We start from the raw sequence: 27,633 nt of genomic DNA on the forward strand, positions 1-27,633 counted from the left end.
GGTATACGGTTCGAATATTGTAGTGCTCTGTTTGCTGATCCTATCAGCCCCCCACCCCACCCTCCACCCAAAGACCATTATCCAGCACTCATTCTAGGACAAGGGTTTCTTTTCGTTGCGTTAGGGGAACGTGTATTGCTCTACGAACACATTAAATGAGGCTACATTAATTTACGTTCAGTCGACTGCAGATAACAGCGACTGTGTAACTACATTATCTGTCGCAAGGCATTCCCCAGCGCAATTTCCGAGCTTTTATATACGCTACAAATGGGCGTTCATTGAGTGATTTTCTCTCTCTTCTCTCTGTCCAAATAATTATAAAAGGGCTACGGCGGAGCAACAAGAGATAATAGGTATACGACCGAAGTAACAGCGAGTGCTATTTTGAACGGTGCATTGCGCTATAGTTTTGTTGATGTCATTAGTGAAGCATGTATTGATTAATCGGTTTTAGCGTGCCAAAACAACACTCAGCCCACGACGAACGAATTAGTGGAGAGCTCCGGATTAATTTTGACCGCCTAGTCTTCGTTAACGTGCCTCCAAATGTAAGTACGCGAACGTCTTTTACATCTCGCTCCCATCTATACGAGGCCACCATGGCCCGAAATCGGACTTGCGACCTCACGTTCAGTAGCAGAACGCCATAACCACTGCCTCGGCGGGTGCGGCGCGTAGAAGCGCAACAATCATCGGAGGCCGACTAGACGGCGAGAAAGCTTAACTGTAGGCTCAAGCACCAGTGCCATCCAGGTAAGGTTTGCACTGCCATCCAGTATTTTCTTCACTGGTCAATGTGATATAAACTCTAAATTCTGACCTCGAGTTTCGATTTCTCTCTACCAAATTTAGAGCCATTTGTCGTATTTTTGTTTTTTTTTTTTATTTATTCTTTCATGTTCATAAATTCTCGGGAATATTGTTCTTTTGATTCTAACATACCAATTCTCAACTTTTGTGCGATTTTGTTAACGTGTTTTGTTGCTAATTTGAATTGCCCGGTCTTTGGCCAATTCCCGAGAGTTCCATTAGAATGTTTTAGTTGAGCGTCTTTACGGTCCGCACCGCTCCGAGTTGCCCCGCTAAGCCACAGTGGAGTGACGAGTGATTTTCACGTTTTAGTTATGCGATTAGCGTAGCCGAGCGGACCTTTTGTAGTTGCAGCGCCCTTTGGCCAAATTCAGCGTAGTAAGACAAAATAAAAACAAAAACGGTTTTGTCACTGTTACAACGTAAAACGAATATATAGGGGATCGAATATATATATATATATATATATATATATATATATAGAGAGAGAGAGAGAGAGAGAGAGAGAGAGAGAGAGAGAAGGGAAGCGCAGTCGAGGACGGCAGAAAACTAGGTGGAGTTATTAGGAAATTCGCAGGCGCAATTTAGAATAAGCTATAGCGCAAGACAGGGGTAATTGGAGATCGGAGGGAGAGGCCTTCGTCCTGACGTGGACATAAATATAGGCTGATGATGATGATGATGATGATTATATAACGCATTTGTTCATGAAGTATCTAGATGGGTGCATTTATTGCATTACCGGTCCATTTTATCGAGTGGAAAATGAGCCGTCGACTTGGCAAACCCCACGTATAGTCAGCGAGGTTGCATTTTGAATCGAATCCAATCCTTTCTGACGCCAATGCGCTGGCGACGTTTTTTGTTAGCTGTGCTGTTCACTTTATTTCCTTAAAGAACCAGTTGGAGGTGCACCCGTCGTGGTTGCTCAGTGGCTATGGTGTTGAGCTGCTGAGCACGTGGTCGCGGGATCGAATCCCGGCCACGGCGGCCGCATTTCGATGGGGGCGAAATGCGAAAACACCCGTGTACTTAGATTTAGGTGCACGTTAAAGAACCCCAGGTGGTCCAAATTTCCAGAGTCCCCCACTACAGCGTGCCTCATAATCAGATCGTAGTTTTGGCACGTAAAAAAACAAAACAAAAAAACAAGTTGGAGGTGTATCACACAACAATTGTCTCGATGCGCGCGCCCTCTCTCGCTAGCCGCAATCTCGCTTCCGCTCCGCTTAGCTGCTGAGGAGCGTAAAAAGGCCAAACTAAAACACTTTATTCCATTTACTCAAAGGCACTAAAACTACATTCATACCAGCGGCATGTCGAGCTCACCGCATCGAAGTTCACAGGCCGATCCGGGTTTGACTTTAAATACTGGTTTAGTGCATGCAAACGAGGACAATAGAAGGTACATGAACACACAGACAGGGCGTGTTCACATGCCATCTATTGTCCTCATCCGTATGCGAGACATTAGTATTGATAACATACCAACAAGCCCGCATTATAACACTACCTGGCCAGACACTCTCATCGTAAACGACGTCTGCCGTCACGTACGAATAAATGAAGAACTTTCCGTTCAAGTGCATCATGCACTGGGAAACGTTCCTGGAATTTCAACGAGCAGCTGCATCTGATACTCGATCAAGCCGAAGAAAAGAAATCAGCCTGTCAATAACTGAGAATGCTTTTCTATCCCGCTTATTCACGGAACAGCTGCACTTACTACTTCTAAGACACGAAAACCTCTCCGGAATGTTGAACCCAACGTGCGTTCGAGCCCCTTCCTAGGTGTTTACTTTCAGCCAGCAGCTCTGTCATTCCAGCGAATGCAACAAGCTGCGTTCAAGTCGCTGTAGCGAGCGCGATCAGCAGGCTTAGAAAAAAAAAAAAATCCGTACCACATATAGTACTGCGCCCGCGCTTCTGTCTCGATATCCAACCATGTTCGCATAAGGAGACGCAAAGTGTACAGAAAGAAATGTAAATAAATAAACAAACGAAAAATTGGAGGACGCTTGAGCTTCGCCTTTAGGAGTGGAACACGATAGCGTTATCGGGCCCCGTTTGCACCGCATTATTCTTTGAGTAGGCTTCATTGCAACTCAGAACGTGGGAAAGCCAGCTTACAAAGACCAAGCTTACACCGATCCCCTTAAAGTAGGCTTCACTTTTAAACAGAAATGCAATTCTGGGAAGACGTTTTTCGAGAGGCAATATACGTCGTCTTATATTAAAATGTGAAGGCCCTAGTACCTTTCTTATTATTTTGTTAATTGTTTGCTATTGGCCCGACGAGCGCGTGTGTTCAAAACGCATTAGGCAGGCCAAATCACAATTTGACCTGCCGAAGTTGCGAGCACCATCTGGATAAGATTTTCGCAAGTAGCCTACCCGAGCACGCCGCTGTTGGTATGGTAGAAATGCTGGAAAAGGGGCTTGTGTTTGAGTTTCCTCGTAACAGAATTATGTTTTCTCGTACATTCAAATTACAGTCTGACGCCACCATGTCTGTAGGTTGTGGTTAAGTCATACATTGCCATTTTTTCTGACGGATTTCAATGTAAAAAAATCAATTTTTGTTAACTAACACCTTGCGCCATGTGGAGGGCCTGCGCGGTCGGGGTGGTTCGGGATGATTTTCTCCTTCGCTAACACCTTGCGCCACACGGAGGGCCTGCGCGGTCGGTGTGGTTCGGGATCACTTCTCCGCCACAGACGCCGACATCCACGCCGACGCCGGATTTTCTGCGACACGGGGCACTTTACGCTATCGCGTTAAAGGTGCAAATGACAGTAGATCTTATACGAAAAACTGCGCGGGCACTACCGCGAACTGATTCGCAGCGCGTCGCGAATCGAAGGACCGCCAGATTCGTGGTTCCGTCAGTATAGAAGGCTCCGGATTACACTAGTGTTTGTGACTAGTCTTGCACTACACTAGTGTTTTTGCATTGTGCCCCCATCGAAATATGGCCGCTGCGGCCGGGCTTAAAACCGCAACCTCGAACTCAGCAGGGCAATGCCACAGTCACTGAGCTACTAAGATATGTGAAAAAAAAAAGAAAGGATGTCACTGCTCCTTTTGCGCGTCTGGCTTGCGTAGCTAGATATCCCTGATAAGCCCACATGCGTAGTGTCGGTGGCGTGATATCACAGGCAAGTGTCGACCAGTACCATGTTTTGTTTTGCTTCGAAATTTTTGTACGTGAAGCACCAGAAAGGGTTATATGAACGCAAAACCGAAAATCTGATTAAACAAATAATTATTCGCTTAAAGGGTTGCTCTGCTAGTGTTTTGCCATTTTGTTATAGACTTTTATCCAGTGCTTTAAATTTTACTTATCTTTGTTGTAGTTGCTGTTTTTTGGGATGGCCGACCCTACTTGTGGCCAAACTTCCTAATTCCTTTTTTCAGACTCAATACAGTATAAAAGAAGGTACGAAATGTTTCATCGCTGCCCAGGAATAGTTGTTAAATACCAACAAAGTTTAAGGAGCACTTTGCGAATACGAGCACCGAATATTCCTCGAGCAAAAAACGAGCGACCGATTTCAGAGAGCTTTTCGTTCGTAAGTGCTCTTTGCAATTGGCCGGCTGCCATCGCTAATGATATGTCCAGCATCCGGATTGGCTGGAATTTACTTTCATGAACAAATGTTACGTAATTAAGAGCTTTTTGTGAATACAAGCCCAGGCCGATGCTCACAAAAAACTATTACATAAGCTCTTACTGCCTTGGCCCGTATTCACAAAAAGCTCTTACGTAAGCTGTGTCTACAAAAGCAAATTCCATCCAATACTGATGCTGAACGTATTAGGAACATATTATTAGGGATGGAAATGGCTAATAGCACTTGCGAATGCAAAGCCTTGTTGGATTCAAACTCAAGACACGTATTCATAAAATCCTCTACGCTAGAACAGTTCGTAAAAGAAAAGTTTCAGATAATCCTGACGCTGAACACATTATTAGCGAAAGCTGCCAGGGAATGGCGAAGAACACTTACGGAGAATCTTTGTGAATGTGGCCCCGGGGCCCACAAAAATTGTCTGCGCAAATTCGGCCCCAGTTAGGTGTGGAATTCACAAAACATTTTCTTCCTAAGTTCTGCGTTTGCTAGCTGGCCACCTTTGCAATACGTGAAAAATGAAAATTGGCTGGCATGTACGCTTGAGGACGGCTTTAGCGTAAGAAGATATTTGTGAATACGCGCACAGAACAATTAGGTTGTGGCGAAGTTCGTTAATATGACACGCCGGTGAATATGAGCATCGAGGCGGCGTACTTTAAAGGTCGTTTACATAAACGCATGTGTACACAAAGGGAGACTGGAAAGCACATGTGTTAGCTTTGTCATTGGCCTAGCGTTCACGCCCGGATGAGGGGTGCATCATAGCTGCGCTCGCACATGGCGCTGAGATCTACTACTAGACGGTGCCACCGACCCCGAAGCAACGCGCATATATTGTTCACTGCAAGCAACATGGACGTGAAAAACCTCAGGCGAAAGCAAAATAAGACGAAACCATGCCTTCGCTCTTGCTGTTTCGCTGACGGAAGATCACATTCCGATGTGAACCAGCAATAAGCTATAATAAAAATTCAACTTAACAGGTACAGCTCGGACAACAGCCATCAAGGGCGCCCTATCTTCTTGGCCAAAAAATTCTAAACGAGAGCTTACGCACTTTTACGTGTCTGAGTTACAGCGCTCTCAACCGTGTTTCCAATGAACGAAGGCCGCCTGTCTGTTGTAAAACGAAGCGATCGGCCCTCGCATCCATGCATCCACGTCAGCAGCGTCGTTTTGGACATGGAAATACGTCACGGTTCGAAATGATAAGCGATAGGCTGGCAGAGCGGATCGAGACACACTCGTCGGATTCTTTCACAGCGGGCATGCGGGCTTCGACCGTTAAAAATACAGTTCAGAGCGCTGCAAACCAGACGTGCAAACACGCAGTGACGTCGTCGTCATTTTCTTTTTTGTTCATCGTGTACGTTATTCAGAATCCAGACAAAAGAGCTACGTAAAAGATAACGTCATAGAAACGATTGTTTCTGAGCATGCCCTGCGGCTTTTGTGCGATCAAACTTATTCGATAAAACGAATATTCATAAGGAGCAGCCGCCATAGTGTGGCTGCACTGAAGAGGAAGCAGACAACGCGTTCCCGATTGATATAGAGTCGCCATCTTGGCCACCGTTGGCCTACGTATAAATATATTGTAAATAGCTTTGTGCATCAGCTACACGTAATACTGAACTTGGCTAGTCAATTAACTAGTTGCATACAAAAAATATCCCGAATAACTCAGGAAACCTACGAAGACAGACGGGCACAGACAGACAGACGTAGAAAGAAGGAAATAGAGAGAAACAGAACACATGCCCTCAGTTATTGCATGCTGTTCACAGCACAAGGTTACAGCTAACACTGGTCAGTGCCAGAGTCACTCGTGTGGGTTTGTCGTCCGTAAGAACTGCAACAGTGCAAATTCGTGGCTATCTGCTGCGACAGCTTGTGAGGTCAGTGTCTCTCCAATATGTGATCGAAGAGAATGATTTTGCTAACTTTCTTGCAGGTTTTTCCGGTGACAATGTCAATAATGGCAAGTTTTTTGTCGGCGATCGCCATTTTGGGCGTGCCATCAGAAAGTTTCATCAACGGCTCCCAGTACATGGTCAACTTTATCGGTGTTGTCATCGGCATCCTCTTGGCAGCTCACGTCTTCCTGCCCGTGTTCTACGAGATTGACATGATCAGCGTGAACCAGGTAAGGACGGTTGGTGACGTAGCTTAAAGTCAAATGTATTAATGAGTCAAACCTATTTCTTCGACATCCCCCGTCACACAAATATTTAACTCCTCTTCATCACGGTCGCAAAGAATAATGAGATCTTCTGCAGTATATACGACCTACAAATTCCTTGTTGCAAGAAGAATGTTTGTATTTTTTTATCGGCTAACCATATAAAAGTGTCACGATCGTCCATTAAACTGCACATCACAAAAGCATTTTTAAAAATAAGATCATGTAATGCAATATTCTAAAGCAACACATGATAAATGAGGGACGCCATAGCAGGGGTTCTGGAATAACTTCGACCACCTGGAGTTCCTTGACGTGAGCCTAAACCTAAGTGCACGAGAATTTATATTAGAAAATGTGCAGTAATCGAAGAGGACTTGCTATGCTGAGTACTATATTTCATGGCACACGTTCGGGGGCTGCGTTCCAAATGATGTGTCAAACAACGGTACTGGAAGGATAATAGCGATGATGATACCTGGTATACGGTAACATATGGTACGTATGTACCTGGTGCGGTCGTCACTATAAGTTGGTCATCAAAAAGCGACTATTTGACGAAAGAGTAACAAAAAACAAATAAGAGTCAAGCAGTAGCAGATCGTCTGTACCGAGAGATTGCGCAATAACCACATTGAACGGTGAGGTGAATATTTCTTTTAGTGTGGAGATTCATTGAATACCTCCATAAAAAAGCAAATTGCTGTCATACTGTCGTGTATACCGTCTTGATTTTCTGAGAAGTGCACGTCCCTAGGTCGTACGCGGCGTGGATTGTACTTTCTTTGGGGTACTTACCAGTGCTCGTGTTTCCTTGTGCAGTACCTGGAGAAGCGGTACAACTCTGTCTTCATCCGAAAGTTCACTTCGGCCATCACTGTGGTTCAAATGGTAATTTGTGGCTAGATTTGAGCTGTATTTCTTTGAAGCGAAGTTTTCTTTGCGAGCCCTCCCAGACTTCCGTGGCTGCTGTCTTGTCGAATATATTTGTGGATACACATATATGCAGAGGTTATACGAAGGTAACCAGAAAGTCTCTCATATAAAGCTCGTATGCTGACCACGTATTTCTAGCTGTGATCTGCGTAACAAAAAGAAAAAATAACTTACGTACTATAATTCCGGCTCACAGACATCTATAAAGCACGCCGATCTGTTAATAGAATGGTGAATTATATTTAATAGATCATTTGATTTACTTTATTTTCTTTGATTTAGCCACTCAGTATGTGCCACAGGGTTGTGGCCATTCTTGGCCAATCTTCCAGAAAGCGTATATCTCGCTGTGGCACAAGAGGCACAGAATCGCTAAATGTTGCTTTATACGTGTCGTATTTTGCTTTGCATACGCCTGTCATCCCCAAATTGTACGCATTGCTGTTAGCTGTAATGTATTTTATTAATCGCTGTACTTAAGCTTCGCTTCGCATAGACTGCAACATGTGCTTTGGGTGTGCATATATCTTTTTTACTGTCAATTTTAAAGTTACTTCTCGTTTACATTACAGTGTTTCTACATGGGAGTGGTATTATACGGTCCCTCACTAGCACTTGGGTCTGGTGAGTGTTTTATACGATCTACGCGTACAGTGCACATAAACCAGATTGTGAATATAGATTCTGAGAATGAAGCTCTGACTGCTTTTAAAGCAGCAAAGTACGCTTCAAAGGCTGTAAGAGCCACAAAGAAGTCGACAACACCTTCTTTAAGTTTTCCCCACGTGATAGAAAAAAAAAAGAATGAAAATACTAATGCGGGCGTCTATGATTGATTGATTGATTTAATGATTGTGTTTTTTTTTGAACCCAAATTCAGTGGATATGCTGATGAAAGGCAATGCCACATTCATCCCCCGATACGATAAATGTCTTGAAGACATAGTCACGTTACGCGCTCTTATTACATAAACTTATAAAGGTGATCAGTTTCACCTTTTTGGCCCACGAATTTTATACAGATGTTGCAGTATACAGCGCTTTAGTGTGTCGGTTACCTTTGTCGAATGTAAAGGCTACACTAGCCGAAGCGGCTGGTGCATGTTTGCAAGCTAGCGCACAATATGAAAATGTGCATCTATAAGAAAGGTTACTGTGATGAAAGCGAACAAAATGATGACGTAACGGTAGGCAATGAGTGGCGAAATTCAGGACGAAGTTTCGCGACCAGTAAAGGGCTCTGGCTGAGATTTCGTTTCCCGAACTAATAAGCTCAAAAGCTACATCGCACTTAATCAATAACGAATGTCCTGCCTTTTTATGGTTGTGATGAAAGGAATGGCTTGACCGACTCCATCGCCTTAATAAACATGCAGTTCATTTCTTGCATTTGTATTTCTTGAACGCGGCAAAAGCTCAGATTGCCCTTTTCAATGTGACATCTTAAACCATGCATATACTGTTCTTGCAACACACACACACACACACACACAATAATAAAGATAGGAAAAAGGTTGTTGTTGGCAGGATAATGTATTTGCAGTGAAAGTTCTAATTAGTTTATTTACATGTTATATGCAGTGACTGGTCTTCCAGTGTGGCTCTCCATTGTGCTCAACGGAAGCGTTTGCGCCTTTTACACGACAATTGTGAGTATTGTCACATGTCATAAACTTCATTGCCTGTTTTAATTTTATCAAACATTGAATATTTTGCAATGTCAAGAGTGTGTTAATTTGAAAGAAGCTCAAAAAGATCACGAATGAGCTCAACAGCGTAAAACAGTGGCACTTGTCTATCTTTATTAAAAAAAAGTATGGGGTTTTACGTGCCAAAACCACGATCTGATTATGAGGCACGCCGTAGTGGGGGACTCCGGAATTTTGGACCACCTGGGGTTCTTTAACGTGCACCTAAATTTAAGTACACGGATGTTTCCGCATTTCGCCCCATCGAAATGCGGCCGCCGTGGCCGGGATTCGATCCCGCGTCTTCGTGCTCAGCAGCCCAACACCATAGCCACTGAGCAACCACGGCGGGTTTGTCTATGTTTATTTTTTATTTGGCTTCAATGTAAAAACAAAATTACAACAACTAGTTATTCTCGTTGCTAGAATGTTGAGGTACCAAAAAAAAACGAGTTGTGAGAGCTAATCATTCATTGTAATTCACACAACAGAAGCAATGGGGACAAAAATTTGAAGTAACGGGCCAACGCGCTATTTGTGTATGTAATGTATCTGGAAAGAAATGCATGCCGTATGTTCGTAGCTAGGGAGGATCCTGCCAGGCATTCGTCAAACTCTTATAGGGACATGTGGACAGCTTAATTGTTTTTTTTTTTTCGCTGCGTAGTTCTTGCGCATCGCTCTTTATGTATATCGCTAGGGGTCAACCATTAGTTTTTGTTCACACTGTGCCACTAGCACTAGGCATCGTGTCAAGCGTGTTTCACGTTGTGAAACACGCTTGACACGTTGTGAAACACCGGACGTGCAACGAGCCCAGGAGCCCGAGTTCATTAGCGTACTGCTTTTACCGTCAAACATGGCTGTTCTGTGAACCTACAAAGCTGGTGGTTAAACCCGACGTCTGGTTCCTGTCAGTGGACTCGGGACGCAGTTACGACGATAACAAAGGCGGTTTTCCTTTGTAGGGAGGCATCAAGGCTGTCGTCTGGACCGACGTCATACAGATGTTGCTCATGCTTTCCGGATTCTTCATCGTCCTCATCAAGGTAAAGCTAGCTGTTTGTTTCCTACAACAAGGCTTTAACTTTTACTTAAGCAAGCAGTATTGCACAGAACTGCCATACCTGCGCTAGTTGTTGTGAATTCTTTTATTTTTCTAAGAAATAATGTCTGAACAAACTATTGTTAAGTTACCAAAAATAATATTTTACGGAGTGCGCACTGGTACCAAGGTGACATCATTTTGGTAAAGTTCACATTGGCTGTACCACGACCACGTCAATCGCTGCTAAGCATCTCACCGATGCTTTGCGTATAGGTCCACACTCCAAATCTGTCTGCGGCATACTGTAAATCGGTAGTGTAAATGAACCACAAACTGTAATTCCGGTCGACTTGATAAACTACGCGGACATGTGTCGCAGTGGTTCTAGAAATTACCGCTGAAGACTTTCCGATTGCGTGATAATGCCTCAAAGGATAAAGTGGACTACTTGATGACACAACAAAGACAACTTGTGCTGTCATTTTGCGTGTGGTTGTCCCCGACGTCCACCTTTTTTAATCGCCGATTATATGCATGCCACACGCTGCCTCATTTGCAGCGAAAGCGAAGAATGCTGACATGTATTTTGCTGAAGTGTGACTTTAGGTAGCAGTAATATCCTGGAAAGCATACTTGCTGCACCGTGAGATGTTCCCCGTTTGAAAGTGTTAAAAGATTTAGCTGCCAGAGGTACTTGGCTTGTAAGAAGTAACGACTATAGGTGTCTCAAACGGGCTAAGCTGAAGTGTATTCCATAGCTTAATGCCACTCTCAAAACTGGACAGGCGCTAATAGTCTGATTGGAATCACGCATTACGACGGTAGGGGAGTGCATAGTACAAGATTTCAACGAAAGGTCCATGACTGTTGCATGGGGTTCAACGTCTCAAAGCAACATTGGGGATATGAAAGACATAATAGTGGAGGACTGTAGAAAAAGTTTTACTACCTGGGGTTCGTGCAAAGTATCTGTGATAGTGCAAATTTTAGCGCACGAGCGTTCGTGCATTTCGCCTCCATCGAAATACGCCTGCCGTCGTCGGTAACCGTACCCATGACCTCGTGTTCTGCAGCAGAACGCCATAGACACTGAACCACCACGGCGTGTCTTAAACGAAGGAAGTTAGAAAATGCGACTGGAGAGATAGTAGCTGATTGCGTTGTTGTGAGTGCTCCAATAGAATGGCATGCAATTTACGCCTTATCTTCACACTACAGAAATCCAATGACAAAACACGCTTAAAGGGTCGCGCCTGCAGATTAGAAGAAACAGGGTAAATGCTCATCCTTGGTGTGATGCTAGCTACTGAAGGAGTTTATCGGATGAATTAGCACACGAGGACGTTCCTTTTTGAGAACATACAGGGCCAATGAAATACAATCACTGGTGCCCCTAATCAGCGCCCTCCATAGGACTCGTAACAATGACCGAAATAGATGATGTCAGGGTTGCCACTCAACGATAACAAACTTTCTCACATCTTTGTCTCGGTTTACAATAGGAAACAGGGCGCCGTTGTTAATGTGAAAGTGAATGCTTTATTATGATAGCGTGTTTAATTGCACATCACATCCGCGAAGGGGTGCTTCATCTAGGCGTGACATGCGTATTTCGCTTCCTTAACTTGTGCCACACTAACGTCGAGAAGAAACGTTATCCTATAGACCTAAGACTAACTACTTTTAGATGGGCTTACACTTACAAAATTTATGGTTCAGCGTACCAAGTTTTCTTCTACAGTGTACCAGTATGTTATAATTAATCGTATTGAAAATTACAGAGTGCGAAAGATATTCCGGTTTTTGAGAGAGAACAACTTTCGAAATTAATTTTTAAGCTCTGTAAGTCACTTTCACTGACTGTCATGTGTTTCCCAAATATTTAGCTTTATCTTGAGCTTTGTGTTGTTCATCCCGATTCTGTTGTTGCTTGTCGTTCTCGCAGGGCTTGATGATCACTGGTGGGCCTGCTGCCGTTTTCGACACCGTGGACAAGCATGGATTACTTGAGTTTTTTGAGTAAGTGCCTATGCATGCCACCTCATTCAAGATTTGATTCTGCGGAATTTGTGCATCACGAGCCTAGCACAATCGTATCACTTCGTATACGGCAATGCATTTACACAAGATCTGGAAAAATCACCGCAAAAGCGACTGAAAATTTCCAGGGTATAAATTATAAATATGACTTATGACTTATAGTTGTTGGTTGCGTATACGCAGCGTTATGTTTTGAAACTGCAGAGGCAGTCTAAGCGATGTCTTAAACTGTCACTGCTAAAGATCGATTTTGTTTAATCTGAGATTTTACGCGCCAGAACCACGATTTGATTATGTGAGGCACGCAGATTGAAATTCAAGGCATACTATGTGTGAGCTGTGAGGTGCATAGCTGTACGCGATATCGCGTGAAATGGTGAAGATTCCAACACGCTCCTCACGCACGAGAACAATAACAATAAAACAATAATAAATGAAGAACCGAGTGCAGTACTACTGACACATTTAGACGATGCTTGTTGAAGAGAAACCATCATCGTTTTTATACGAGGTCTCAATATACGACGCAGTGTGTCAGTAACCAACATTTGCTCCACAAACAAAGAAATGATTGCTCGGGTATAGCTCTCTAAACATTAGGCATTCGTCCCAATGAGACATTCGTCCCAATGAGACACTTTAGTCAAGCGTTAAGTGCAAGAACGCCCCCGACACATCTGTAAGCAACCGCGGCTGATAGCACTCGCTTTCTCTATGTGGTGCGTAATAACGTGGTTTACTAGCCGCCGCTCTCATTTACCGCACGCGCCTAGCCGACATGGCACACCAGCTCAGAGTACCAATTCACCACAGCTGCATCGGTGGGGTGTATGCTAATGAATTCTCCTGCAATGCTTCCCGACGGCAAGCATGAGCTTCAACTTTCAGAAGACGTTCACCTTCTGGGGCGTCGTCATCGGTTCCACGATCACCTGGACCATGGGACTGTGCACCAACCAGACCATGATCCAGCGCTACTGCAGCCTCCAATCCATCAACAAGGCTCGCGCGTGAGTATGCGTGCGGACACCTGCGATGTTCAATGACCTTGTTTCGTATAAGGAGGCGTTAACGTGGCACCGGACGTGGTGGCAAGCGTAACTTCAATAACACATGGGAACAACCTAATGACTGCAGCTATAAACGGACGTAATCACTACTAGGGAAAGTGATATTAATGTCTCTTTCAGAAGCGCCTTTGAGAGAACGGCGTCACAGCTACACGCAGGTGACATGCACCTTGGTTGCTCACTAAATCCCAATCGTTAGATGTGAATAACAGCCCTCCTAAAGGGTAACATCTTCGAATTGTTTGATTTGCATATGTGACCACTGGTCTTTTCTCCTCATTGTAAGCGTTCAATTAAATTGCACTCGCCCGGGTCCGCTATGCCACACGCCGCGCTCGTGCTACAAAGTCCGTGGATTCCTAGAAGACCTGAAAGATGGGTTAAAGAAATATGCGCACGCATGGGATATGTGTTGGTTGAACTTGGTTCATTCCTAAGATTTTTTTTTATTCTATAAACCACGCCCACTTTCTTTGTTGTTTTCGTTGTTGCTGCTCTCTTTTTCAGCAATATATCAGCCATAAAGTCGATCGACTTGTCGATCCACTGAGCAATAGATACAGTACGTGCTTTATGGTTCAATGAAACGTTTCTAACTGTAGCCCGATTTCTCTCAAAACCATATCACTTACACATTCATGGTTTGGAACCTCAGGACGATGCACCGACGGCAACACGGATAAGTAGCACGCACTGTCGTTCCGTAATTGATGCAACAGCAATGCAACCAGTGCAGTGGTGTTTCAGGGACTCTGAAAGTGGCGCAATCGTAAACCAGCACAACGTCTAAGAAGTAGCTGTACCTCAAGGCCAACTGCGAGTTTCCCTACACAAATACATGCGAAACGCAGAAAAGCTTTTATTATACAACCGCTACCCGCCGTGGTGGCGTAGTGGCTTTGACGTTGCGTTGCAAGCCCAAAGGTGCGGGATCAAATCATGGCTGCGGCTGCTGCATTTCGATGGGGAGTGACATGCAAAAACGCCCGTGTACCGGACGTAGGGTGCACGCTAAAGAACCCTAGGTGGTCAAAAATTAAACCGGAGTCCCCCACTACAGCGTGCCTCGTAATCATAACGTATTGTTTTGGCACGCAAAACCTTTGGATTTAATTTTAATGCAACCACTAAGCAATTTTTATAAAATTTGTCGCATCTAAAATTGGGAAGCTGAATTATACGAACTGCAGGAACCAGGGGCCAGATTCACAAAGCTTTTCTTTCGTAAGTTGGCTTTGCCACTGGCTGGCTGCCTTCACTAATGATGTCTGGCATCCGGATTGGCTAAAATCCTTTCTTACGGAAAGTCCTAGCGTAAGAAATTTTTGTGAATTCAGGCCCACAATTCTCAATTAATAATCTTTGTGAAAAATTTGCAAATATCCGTGTGTGTGTTTTTTTTAATTGATACGAGAAGCTTACAAATCGTAACTCCGCATCAAAAAGCGCTATCAATTCCGTAAACTGAGTGTGTCAGAGTGGACAATGTATGATTTCACAGCTTAGGCGAAGTTCTTACGATGCTTACGAGGGCTTTGAAATAAAGTATAATACAACAAAGCTTTCCATTTTAATTGTCTCAATAGACACAGTCTACACAATCGTGACATCTTTATTACGTTGTTGTTGTTTATGTTGCTGGTGCTGTTTATTTACAGAGTAGCAAAGAAATTGATGGCCTAGACAAACAAACAAAAATATGCAGAAACCATCGACGATGATTGATCGTTAAGTGAATAGCAAAACGCTTCTAGAAATGTATTCGCTTTATTAAAGAAGTGATGCGCTTGAAGGCGTATATATATATATATATATATATATATATATTGCAGTTAGGTTATTTATTTGTCGCCTGCGGCGCGAGAGTGAGAACAAAAAGTAAGGAGAGAAAAGGCAGGGAGGTCAACTGGACGAGCGTCCGGTTTGCTACCCTACACTAGGAGTAAGGGAAAGGGAGCAAGAGGAAAAGAGCGCTGGCATGAAAGCTATATAATATATGTGTGACTACCATCCTGCTTTCCTGAAACCGCCAAGGGGGGAGAGGGCGGTTGCGGGAAAGAAGGATGGCATAACTTTTTTTCCTTTATAACTTTTTTCTTTTAAATGCGACAAACTTTACAAAGTTCATTGCAATGAATGCGAGCAAAGTGATTTCTATGTTCTTGTGCATAGAAGGGCAGTAGAATGAACCAAGCGCTGCCTGAGCCATCCTACAACACCCCGTGATTTCCGCTTCCCAAAGTTTGCTTATAGTTATACTCTCGCTGTATCAAAGCACTGTTCACACAGCGGGCTCCTATTCGCAGGGCGCTGTACGTCAACATGCTGGGCGTCGGAGGAACGCTGACGTTATCTTCGTTGTGTGGCCTCGTGCTTTTCGCGCTTTATCATCAGTGCGACCCGGTCAAGGCATCGGTAATCAACAAGTACGACGAGGTAAGTGAAGAACAGAATGGGCATTTTCTGGCCAGTCTGTCGGAGCGCGCCTTACCTTGTTTATCGGCGATAGTACGAAACTATAACGGCACACGTATTATTATTACGTACTCTATTATGTCATTTACCGTGAGAGAAATGCATCCAGGAATACTACTATTATTACTACTACTACTACTACTACTACTACTACTACTACTACTACTACTTATAATATTATTATTATTATTATTATTATTATTATTATTATTATTATTATTATTATTATTATTACTTAATAATATTTTCGTTGTCGTCATTCCAACTATTTTTTCATAATATGGAAACACCTCTGATAAAAGCTGAATGTTATTAGTACAGACTTACAAATCAACATAATAGATACAATTATACGCTACTGTGTATTATATATGGACATGCAATCAAGGATACCTTGCCCATGTCGAATCCCCTCTTCGTTTGCATTCACTTACTAAAAGGTATTACCACTTATTCTTTAGCCATATTGTTGCATCGTGGTCACAGTAGTATCGTATAACGTCGTTTTAAACAGAAAATAGTCTCGACAGTGCTATGCACGTCATTGGATGACGCTGAATCCCCTTTTTGTCGCAGATGATGCCGTACTTTGTTATGGACTCGCTGGGCCACCTACCGGGCATGACGGGACTCTTCGTCACGGCTGTCTACAGCGGCTCACTCAGGTACGACGGTCATGTGGCTTTATCACGACACGCAAGTTGATTAAATGACTTCAAAGGCCTTCAGCGCTTTGAAGTGTGTTGCCTAGAAACATCGAGGAAGGCTTGGGCGTTTGGCGCACGATTACTAAATTTCCAAGGCGTCAGTTGCGCTTACCGCCACGGTTAGTGGTGTCGCTAGCGCTCCCGCCTGCAAGCCCGTGCAATACGCCCGAGCGTGGTCCCTCTTTCCCACGCACTCCGTAAGGTTCGTCATATGAGCAGAAGCGCACTTTGAACTGTAATGCTTATTAGCTTGCTAATATTCCTTCCGCCGCTTTCGCACTTTAGAGGAAGCGAAATGAAACCACCGTAGCAAACGCACCCAAACTGAGAGAGAGCAAGGAGAGGAGAGGCAGGGAGGTCAACCAGACGAGCGTCCGCTTAGCTACCCTATATACACTGTGTGTAAGGGAAAGGGGTAATAGAAAGAGGGAGGGAGGGAGCACTTAGTGCACGTGGGATGATGCATAGGGACGCTATAAGCAGTCTCTTAAACCGGTGCACTTGAGGTAGAGTACTAGTTCCCGAATTGCTTTTTTGTGCCAGTGACGGGTGTAGCCACGGTCCGAGTATCTTTCGCCCAGAACAAGGTGTCGATTCCAGTCGCTTTAAGGTTGTCCTGAGAGATAGGCGTTGTACGTCGTAGTGAGGATCGAAGCGACTATAGAAGCTGCCACTTGCCCATCGCGTGAAGGCCTACATCTCCTTTTTTTTTTTTTTATGACTATGGTTCAAGATTTTCAAGTGAAGCTCTCTCCCATTTTTTCGCCTTCGTCCATGGCTCCACATCTGCGGCCATGATCGGGCCTCGTGGGGAGCTGGCTAACACTCCCACGTCTCGAGCCCCTCAATTCACCGTATTCTTTTTTCCGTGGTGTGAGACATGCATCGCTTTCTAATTTCTTTATTTCAGCACGATGTCGTCTGGGTACAACGCCTTGGCCGCCATAACGTGGGAGGATTTCTTAAAGCCCAAGCTCAAGTTGTCTCCGAGAGGTGTCATGTGGGCAACGAAGGCGATAGGTGCGTGTAGAAGTTATCATTGGTCGAGCTTCTGCGCTATCGCAGTGGGACTTCTGTATTACATCATTGGTACCAGTTCATTTGTACCAAAATTCTCACACCAAACTCGGTGACCGTATGACGTAATGCGAGGGCAACACATACGTTCCGCACTTGCGCCTGTATTGACAACTTTTCTCTTATACGTATAAATGCAATACGCGATCTGTGATCGCCGTGGGGGGATCGTATGCTATCGTGGATATCGTTATGAGCGGCAGTCGTACGAACGCCGGTATAAAATTGTTTATGTAAGATGATTTTTTATACGGGTCCTAATGGTTTGGTATAGTTGAGACCTAGTTCGTATCCTGCACTGTGAGTCAATGTTTTGCCTGTACAAATATCTGAACACTCTCGCACTCCATCTACTGTCTTCCACATTTCTCTGTCGTTCTTCAAATCAATTTTACTCTGAGCCTCCCTTACGATTTCTGCTTCCATTTCAGCGGCCGCCTACGGTCTCCTCACGGTGGTCATCGCATTTCTCGCAGGCACCCTGCCTTCTATCCTTTCGGTGAGCCAACCTGAAGCCGCCGCTTTGCAGCTGGCGAAGATAATCACCAATTAACAAAGACGTCGTATTCATTTGTTAAATCTAGAAACTGAGAAGCCTGAGTAGGACAGAAAGGGCAGAAATGAAATACAACACACGGCGCCACTTCATAGCTCGTGCATGAAGTACTTCATACTTCACATCTCCGCATATTCATACTTTGTCATTCACATCCGTCTTTGTCCTTTTAGCATTACTCAGTCTCCCCGCATATGTCAGACGAACTAGCACTTTACCATTTGTTAAGTGCCACATAAGTATAATAAACATTTTTATCCACGCGCAATGGGAGGTAACCGCGTAGTTAATATGGTCGAACGTCTTGGTAAATGCATAACCCTTCTCAAATGTGGGAAGGGTTGACTGAAAGGTACCAGAGGGGTTGATGCAGCGGAGGCTGTAGCGCGGCTCCACAGCCCTGCCAGCGTAGGCATAACTCATATACTGTACTTTTATTTATCTACAATTCTACACGGTACATCCACCATGAACATACGTAATTTGCGTCGATTTGCACTGTAGTGCAAGATCGTATGTGAAAGTCAGTTCCGCTTTTGTTCCCAGGCAACTTTCGTCACGACTGGATGCTTCGTAGGTGCTTCCGGAGGCATATTCTTCCTCGGCCTCTTATTTCCATGGTCCGAAAGCCGGGTGAGTATTCTGGCTTGAGCTACAACGATTTTCGACTTCATTTCATATTCTTTCATAGTGTGCGACGTAAGTAACGATAACTGAATGGACACACATCGGAGAACTTCGAGGCCTGAGCCGCGTTCGTCCATATAGGTGCCTCAATATCCCGCATCGCAATGACAACGGTGTAACCCAAGCAGGAATAAGTTCTAAATATATGTTCTTTATTGGCACACCCTAAAGGTGTTTTCCGGACATTACATAAGAGAATTAGAGTAAACGAAAAAAAAATGTACACAAGTTAATAGCAACACTACGAAAGCTTAAATGTATATGTAAACGAACATATACGTCTATACAAATCAAGAAGTATTTAAAGGCACTGGACACGGGAATTCGAACACGATTATGAAGCGATGTTCAACAAAGCTATTCAGCTTTTGAACAAATGTGTGCCAGTTTATTGCGGAGACAGCATCTTGTGGCCAGTTATTCCAATGACGAACAGCAGGAATTGCGATGGGTATTAATTGCCCTGACAAGTACCCTTGTCGAAGCGTTAGCTTCAGCCCGTCACATCCCGTGTTCTACCACTGTTGATGAGCGTTATTTTATGTGAAATACATAGCTGCATCATTAATTCCGATGAATAGCCATAGCAGTTGTGGCAATTACTCATCCTTCAAGGATTTCTCAGTCATACCTCGCGTATACACAACCTCCCTCACAACATGGCCTCACCTACTTCGCTGCAGTGAAACACATCAGGAAACAAGCATTAATGGCCTATATTTCAATAGGTGCGTTGCACTATAACGTAGCCATTTATTTTGCAAATCGGTTACGACCTTGGAGTAACTTGTCTTGGCGTTCCACATGACTTCTTTCAAGGAGTAAAAAGAATCAAAGAAGCAACCGACGATAAAAAGCACTATTGCTACGAAATCGCCCGCGACAACAACAAGAAAGCTTGCGCTGCCGAGACCGTTGCAGCATCGTATACGCAGCTTCGCAGGACGGCGTTACAGTCACTCTCGCTAAGCGTGGTTGAATAATAAGTGCGCGAATCACGCGGTCGAAACAAAAAAAAAGTGAAAAAAAAAAAAAACTTCGAAGGCTGCAGCTGCGAAACTAGGCATACGCGGTTACTGAACTGGGAGAGTGTCGACTATACGCATGTTTTCAGGCTGGGGAGAAGAAGAAAAGAATGGCAGGACGGTTACAGCCTATTAGTTATTTTTCAGTACCTGATTTTCGTATTTGAAATGCACGCATTTTATAAAAATGCTAACAAACACGTTTGTTTGGAGCTGCGCTTTCTCCCTTTTTAACCTCGCGAAGGTGGCGCCGTGTAGCGTCGGTATATGTATACGGAAGCCATATAAATCGGTAATAAATGAAACCAATACTTCGTTCTATCTTCGGCGCGTAGATTTCACTGCACGCAATGTTCGCGATGCATTCACGGCCGAACTGCATTTTTTGCATAGCTTGGGCGTCCAGCAGGCCACGCACGGAATGGATTTAGGCTCTGGTTTCCTGCACGAGTAACACCAAAATTATAAAATTAACTCGCCAATGCCGCAAGGAAGTGGCCCCCGAATCACGATGCCTGTATTATGCATACGATGACTGCCTGAACATTCCTACTGTCGGTAAAAAAAAAAGAAGAACTAAAAACGTCTATACGAAGTATACGCCGCTGCTGTCACTTTTACACCGGCTTATAAGTCGAGCATAGTCACTCATTGCGGTTCATTCAGTTTTGCGCGCTGCCGTCGAGCGCCGACCGATTGACAAGATGTAACCACTTATATAACGCTGGCCCTTTCTACTTCTGTATCACGGTAGCATAGAGAAAGAGCAATAAGTATACATTGAGCCAAAACCTTCTACCGGAATTGCAGTGTATGGCGTCATCGGCTACAAACAAGGAAGTTTGCAATAGAAGAGGGGCGCTATTGGCTTGACGCGATGCTCACGGGGACACCATTTGGCAAATATGAGCACGACGTTATGCTCTGTACTGTGCATGACCGTGTTTGTTCGCAGTGTACGCAACTGATAGGCACTGGCATTGTTTTTTTTAATTAATTTGCTTTATTTAATTTGATTTTTTTCTCCCGCAGACTGTTATCATGGCCATGTTAACGGGCATGGCATTGTCCTTCTGGGTTGCCATCGGCGGCATGGTCTACCCTCGGCAGCCTGTGATCGCGCGCACCACGGTTGAAGCCTGCACCTTCAACTACACGCTCAAAGTGCTCCCTCAGCGAACATACCAATCCGGGTGAGATAGGCTGATACGCACTATAGACGTAACAGCGCTGTATTTGTTCGTTTGTTCGTTTACAAACAATAGTTCGCACTGCTTGTAACAACCAATGTGCTACAGTTGCTAACTTTGTTATTGTATTTTTACGCCCTTCTGTAATTAGTGCGACCTGCGTGTTGTTGTTTTTTCCTGTTCCTGCGTGTATGTTCTGTTCCTACTTGCTCACTGTATGCCTTGCTTTACTTTCGTCTTTGTGGCCTGTCATCTTGCTGTTTCTTTCTTCTTTATTTCCCTTCTCCTTATTTTCAACCTTCTTTTCTATCTCCTCCTTCCTAAAGAGCAGACAGGCTTTGCGCTCCTCTCGGTGGCAGTTGCCAGCCTACTCCTTGAGTATTTCCCGCGCCCCCTGTGTATGTGTGTTTGAATATAAAATAATAATAGTTTAGTAGCGATAACACAAACATGAAAGACTGAAGAAGTCGCGTGTACCCCATGTCTGTATTTCTTTACTTGTTGGTCAATGATTGTAGCGTTGTTGTTTATAGGGCTGGACGCTATCAGTGCCCTTCTTCCTCTGTACAAAGTTCTCTTTTCGTGATTTTAATGGCGTGAGTTGCAATTTCGCACATAATAACGCACTTGCAGATTTTTTTACTGATTATCTTGACTTAGATTGTACGGTGCAGTCAAGTGCGCACATATGTCTAATCGCAGAAACTGCAGAACGTGCCGTCTTGCTGCTGTTTTCCTTTCTTTTGCTCTTCCTACACATTTGCAAAAAGTGCTGTATTGCCGGAATGCTCTCATGTCATCTCATATTGTCATCTTTCAACCATTGAACAATTTATTGTTTGTGGACAAGCTGGACACAATTGTGTCCAATATTTTCAATTTCATCCAAATAAATAAAACGAGACAGACTAACCAACTGCAAATTGCGCGAAACGCAATGTGCCGCTTATCGTTCGAAGTCTGTTAGCTCATCCGACACGCGAGCCCTCTAAGCGTGCTAATATGCAAACCATGTTTCGCTTGTTCCTTGTTTTCAGCGGCCTATACGACCTGTACCACGTGTCGTACATGTGGATTCCAGCAATCAGCTTCCTCTCCACAATCTTCGTAGCCGTAGTTGTCACGCTTATTCGTGGTGAGTACGAATGTCATTGCAACGCTTTCAGTGAAGCGACTTGCTACGCACATATCAAATCGCAGGAAAATGCCCTTCAAATCCAATATACCTTATGCTTGCGAAGCAACGTCATGCCGCGTTCACTATTATTACTGAAGCTCATAACAAATTTGCCCACTATGTACGAATTTTAGCCCTTTCGTCATCCCCACCCGCGCTCTTCAATGCATGTCAGATATATATATATATATATATATATATATATATCGAACATTTCAAACTGTTGGCTTGAAATGGGTATACCGTCCCACACAACTAGCAGGCTATGAGAGTGACCGCAGAAAAGTGCGCCTGTATTTTATTTTTCTAATTGTCCGGAATTTTTTTTTATCTGCACCCAAAATGCGGTGCACGATCGGACGGAATTCGGTTGCTGCCTTCCGACTTGATCGTAATGTGGCCTCCGCAGCCGGGAGTCGACCCCATGACTTCGTACGTGTTCAGAAGCAAAACGCCATAGCCACTAAGCCAACGCACCGGTACAGAAATACAGCTGCACTGGATCAACGTGTTCTAGCTTATCTATGCTAGAATGCTGTTACTGAGAATGCATCTGCTAAGGATAGCTAATGTATCTTAATTTCAAAGGACCACGGCCATGTCTGCACACTATCTGAAAAAAGTGACTGTCGTTTTCATGTTTCCACACAGGTACAAAGAACTCGGCTGATGTAGATCCAAACCTGTTAGCTCCGGGAATCAGGGAATTCTACATGAGGACGAGGACCAAGAAGGGACAACAGGAGGAGACCAAGGAACAAAAATGCGTGCCGGCGAAGGCGAAGGTAAGTGACGCCTTGATAACGCTAAAAAAATCAGTACGCCTAACGCAATGAAGGGAACAGAACAAAAATAGTATTTCCGTCATATCCCTGTTTTACAAGGATAGAAACATATTGTTACGCGCGAAGCGTTTATTTAAATATGCAAGGCAGATAAACCGGAACGATTGGCGTTTTTCGAGACCGGTACAACGGCAGCCAGCCGAACATCGTCTTTCTTCTCTACTCCCTGTCCCCATGGTCATTCGCGGTCTTGCTAGAGGTTTTTATTTTTATTCATTTATGCCTCACAATAACAAATGTCCGCTGTTACGAGAGCTCGTGACGATATTATACCCTGAATGCATAATAGCTTTACGTAAATCCGGTCAGTCACAGCCAAAGTCATATCGACGCCTTTGATCGCTCCATGCGCGAAAGTTCGCGCGGATAACTTATTTACGGCGCGTTGACTGAAGCAAAATGTTAATCCATACGTAAAGTAGTGCCTCTCGTACCAGTGCTGCCCCCTGGGTGTCGCCATAATGCCAGCTGGAGAGCTTGGTGGCGCAACCCACTGCCCCGCTTCAAATGGGGCACGCATAGCATTTATCCATCCATCTATTCATCCGACTTTACGCGTGAACCCCCCCCCCCCCCCCCCTCGTGTGCTTTTGACCCCCCGCGCAACAGTCATGAGAGGAGGTTTTCTCTCTCCCCGATAGAAACGTCCGGAAGACATCGCTGGAGGCACCCAATCGTTGCAGCGAAGTAACGAGAGAGCGACAGAGAGAGAGAGATAACAAAGTTAGTTATATTTCAGGCACCAGGCCCAAACTTTATAACAAAGTTATGAGTCCTAGCACACTGAATAAGTAAATGAAAAATACGGCACCTTAATTACAGAGCACTTCGTAATTATGTTCGCAGCAACAGAGTCGATACTGGTCACTATTGCATGCACATGCCCATTTCTTCTTTCAGGACGACACCATCGAGAAACCGGAGAAACTCCGCGAGATCGTCGGCTACACCAACGGTCACGTGAACTACGCTATGACCAATGACGACGGCGCGGAACACACGGCCATGTAGGCGTCGAAAAGACTGTGATATTTTAGGTTGACGAACTGTTTACGTCGTTTGTGCATACCTCGGTTTATGTGCCTTGAATTGTAAATGTACATATAGCACTCTCGAAAATTATTTTGCACGTCTTGTAGAGGAGTCAGTACAAAGAAAAACGAAATGATTCAAGGCTGTCGTTTTCAGGCAACGACCAAATACTATAGGAGGCATCTTGCAACCCTATAGGCACGATGCCTCGCTTTACGATTCTTTTACCCAACCTCCTTTCGGCAATTACTGTATACTGCGAGAAACGAGAATACTTCGAGATGTCTGCGGCATCATTCCAATCTAGCTCGAAGGAGGACTTATTGTCGTTTTTTTTAATGCTTCTCACTGCACAACATCCTCTCATAAATACCTCTTCGTCCAGCGTTGAGATACACCGCACACTACCAGCCACTTGCCGTCGTAAAATTGTCATGTTTTCCTTCTCAGTACTCAGTGTGGCTGGGACACCTTTGGCACAAAGAAACTTCCACGAGACAGAGCCAGGTACTCTTTCAAAGTGAGAAAATCTCAATGTTCTACTTGAGTACAGCAACTTACGACCATTAGTAGAGGCGCGAAACTGGAGACAAATAAGTTTCCATAAACGCCAGCGCATGAGCTTAAGTGTAGTGTCGAGACATTCGACAAACTGAAGCAGTTTCAATCTTAATGTTTTGGTGATCCATACCTTGCGCAAGCTGATTGCACTGCCACCTTTAAGCCGGGTCTCATTTTTCTTGCTTTTTCACGACCCTTATCAGAATCCACAGCACGTAAGAATGTTATTTTATATGAGCTTACGGTATTGGTTTTTACTTTTTTTTCCCGCCTTGCTGTATCATTAAGCGAGGATGCTATTGCCAGCTCTAGCCTTCAGGCGAACTAGTTCTGTAGACTAATTCTGTAGATGACATGTGAACTAGTGTCCATATGGTGGCCCTTCAGCTATTTATTCACTGTTGGTGCGACATTTGGCCTCTTATAGAAGTAATAACATGCATTCACCTCACTACGCATCGAGGTTATCTCATTGATAGGCGATTGCGCTTTCCGACAGATTTCAGTACACCAAGCGCAATCCATCTGTATAAAGGTCATGACTAATCTATGATTACTTACTAGTCATCGCGCTTACAGGAGGGCATTTTCCAAATAATACTGCAGTAAATTGCTACACCGAATAGCTTTGAAATGGCAAAATGAAATAGGGCAGGACAATACACAACTGAATTGCATGCGGCTACGTTATTATTATTATATTTTTCATGCCATTAATTTCTATTTGTACTCTATTAAAACAGCATCGCCGCAAGCGAATGTTATCGGTATGAAAAAAAAAAAACAATTTAACCGTTTGAGAACTAGTCGTGATGAAGTTACAAGTTACAATGACACTTGAAGGCCAGGACATTTCGCAATGTTTCTCTCTTTCTGTCCTTATTGTATTTCTTTTGCACTCTTTATTTAACGCATTACACTCACTTGCATATCCCAATCCTAGTATAGCCAGCATCTCGCACATGGTCTTTAAATTTTTTATTTTATCTGCCTGCTTTCTTGGAAAGAGATAGCTGATAGTGGTCTTTTTCTTTTATTATATTCAAGTATTCCGGACACCTGTATCTATCACACTTGACTACCGCGCGGCATAAAAATATTGTAGGATATATCGTAACGTGAGCCCTTCGCTGTACTCCACCTGTGTTAGTACTCCACCTGTGTGAGAGTACTAATACTAGACAGTGATCGTGAAAACGTCATCTTAAAGTCACAACAGCGAACGTTGTCCAGGCGACGAAAGAAGATGAAAAAAAAAAGCGCATACCGGGACACATGACTGTTTTTAAAGGGACTCCAATCAGAAAAATTGATTTGAGTTGTTGAAAGAAGTTACAGTTTCACAATACCGTAAAAAGCCACTTTTACCGGCTTGATAATGCAGAAAAGGCACAAGAGCGAGAAACGGGTGGTGACGTCGCCTTTAAGTTCCCCCACTAACTCACCGTGACGTCATAGTTTTTTTTTTTTCGGGGGACTACATTGCATCATTCTAAAGAAGCCAAAGACTGAACTTAGCAAGTTTCGAAACTTTTGCGGCACCACAACGACAGAAACACACACACACACAAACAAGAAAACAAACAAACTATGAAATCCGTGACATTGCACCAATGTAGCGGCGTTGGTGCAAGGCGGATGGGGGATGAGGGGGGGGGGGGGGGGAGTTCGTCCTTCATTTTACCTTCTAGTAATCAACCTCCTGACCATCTACATTAACTGCAATAATGTTTTACACGGATGCTTCATCAGTCTAGAATGATTCAGTGTTTCTTTTTAGTGATCTCTCTAATGTCCAAAGTGAGCTTGCTTACTGGGCTCAGAGAATCAAAAAACAAGCGCCCTGTTTGGGCAACACTACTCAAAGCTCAAGCATGCTTTATCAAGCTACGTACGGTTTGCTTTTCTAAGAGTCGTTCAGCGCGAGTTTTATAACGATAATCTCAGTTACACTCGATATTCATGCCTTATTTTATAGGACCTCATTTTTGGCTTGGGCAACCGCAAGTTCTTACAAGGGCATATTATACAACCTCTTTAACTGTTGTAGTAGTTCTTCAATCTATGCTCAAGCGAGACGTCTGTTACAGACAAAAATGAGTGTTTTCACTGATGCAGGTTGCTAAAGCAGCCACAGCGCGTCCAGTATTGAGTTGATGTATACAAAAAGAGGGTACTGAAAAAAATATATATACAGATTGCTTAGTGCCCCTTGAATGTTGTTAGGAAGATATTTCTTGTTATATTAAAACGTGCCTGTTATATTGTTCAGATGATTCCGCTATATAGAATCGCCGAATATAGTGATATTAGGAAAAGGTGACAATCCACGGAAGGACATTGTTGTTGTTGGTATTGTTGTTTTGCAGTTCTACCGTTGCTTGCACTGAATTGTAAGTTTTATAGCACTGTTGTAGGCCGGCCTCGATGAACCACTCGAACTTCGCCCACATCGAGCACCATCAATAAATAATCACTTTTCTGTATATATACGTTGTTTCTAAACCGACGAAAGAAATAAAAGTGTTAATTCAGCAATGTTTTAGCGTTGGTCGTTCTTACTCCTGAAACAATTAAGTGCGTAGCAGTTACGGTTATTGTTTTCCCGAAATACAAGAAGATCAATCAATTTCAAGGAATAAGCCATGAAGTGAACGAACTGAGGTGCACGCGCTATAAGATGGCTCCGAAAGGTAGAAAAATATTTGACCGCAATAAAAGCGTATTCATCTTTGCGATAATGCTGATTGCGATTTTTTTTTGTTCAATTGACCGAGGAAAAGAGTTAAGATTGTCTTGCTAAAGTTGTAAATTACAGCTCACGAAACTTTCAGAAGCACGATGTGCTCCTACCCAACGCAGAGGCTTAGCGACTACGGAGTTGTGCT

General features: G+C 43.9%; 2 protein-coding genes across 5 annotated transcripts in view; one reads left to right on the forward strand and one right to left on the reverse strand.

Moving 5' to 3' along the window:
- The window catches only part of LOC119456231 (sodium-coupled monocarboxylate transporter 1), a 59,910-nt gene extending 32,643 nt beyond the window's left edge, over positions 1-27,267 (forward strand). For both annotated transcript variants that reach the window (XM_049669610.1, XM_037717879.2), the window contains exons 2-17: positions 6,404-6,595; positions 7,454-7,522; positions 8,140-8,191; positions 9,149-9,216; positions 10,224-10,304; positions 12,249-12,322; positions 13,213-13,353; positions 15,720-15,849; positions 16,465-16,553; positions 17,506-17,615; positions 18,104-18,171; positions 18,775-18,861; positions 20,973-21,133; positions 22,168-22,265; positions 22,959-23,092; positions 24,053-27,267. In XM_049669610.1, coding sequence (XP_049525567.1) covers positions 6,404-6,595; positions 7,454-7,522; positions 8,140-8,191; positions 9,149-9,216; positions 10,224-10,304; positions 12,249-12,322; positions 13,213-13,353; positions 15,720-15,849; positions 16,465-16,553; positions 17,506-17,615; positions 18,104-18,171; positions 18,775-18,861; positions 20,973-21,133; positions 22,168-22,265; positions 22,959-23,092; positions 24,053-24,163 — 1,665 coding nt within the window. In that variant the 3' untranslated portion in view covers positions 24,164-27,267. The remainder of the gene's footprint in view (positions 1-6,403; positions 6,596-7,453; positions 7,523-8,139; positions 8,192-9,148; positions 9,217-10,223; positions 10,305-12,248; positions 12,323-13,212; positions 13,354-15,719; positions 15,850-16,464; positions 16,554-17,505; positions 17,616-18,103; positions 18,172-18,774; positions 18,862-20,972; positions 21,134-22,167; positions 22,266-22,958; positions 23,093-24,052) is intronic.
- The window catches only part of LOC119456229 (isatin hydrolase), a 343,203-nt gene that overhangs the window by 123,156 nt on the left and 192,414 nt on the right, over positions 1-27,633 (reverse strand). The window lies entirely within an intron of this gene.

This window comes from Dermacentor silvarum, chromosome 6 (genome assembly GCF_013339745.2).
Source record: "Dermacentor silvarum isolate Dsil-2018 chromosome 6, BIME_Dsil_1.4, whole genome shotgun sequence".
Lineage (NCBI taxonomy): Eukaryota > Metazoa > Arthropoda > Arachnida > Ixodida > Ixodidae > Dermacentor > Dermacentor silvarum.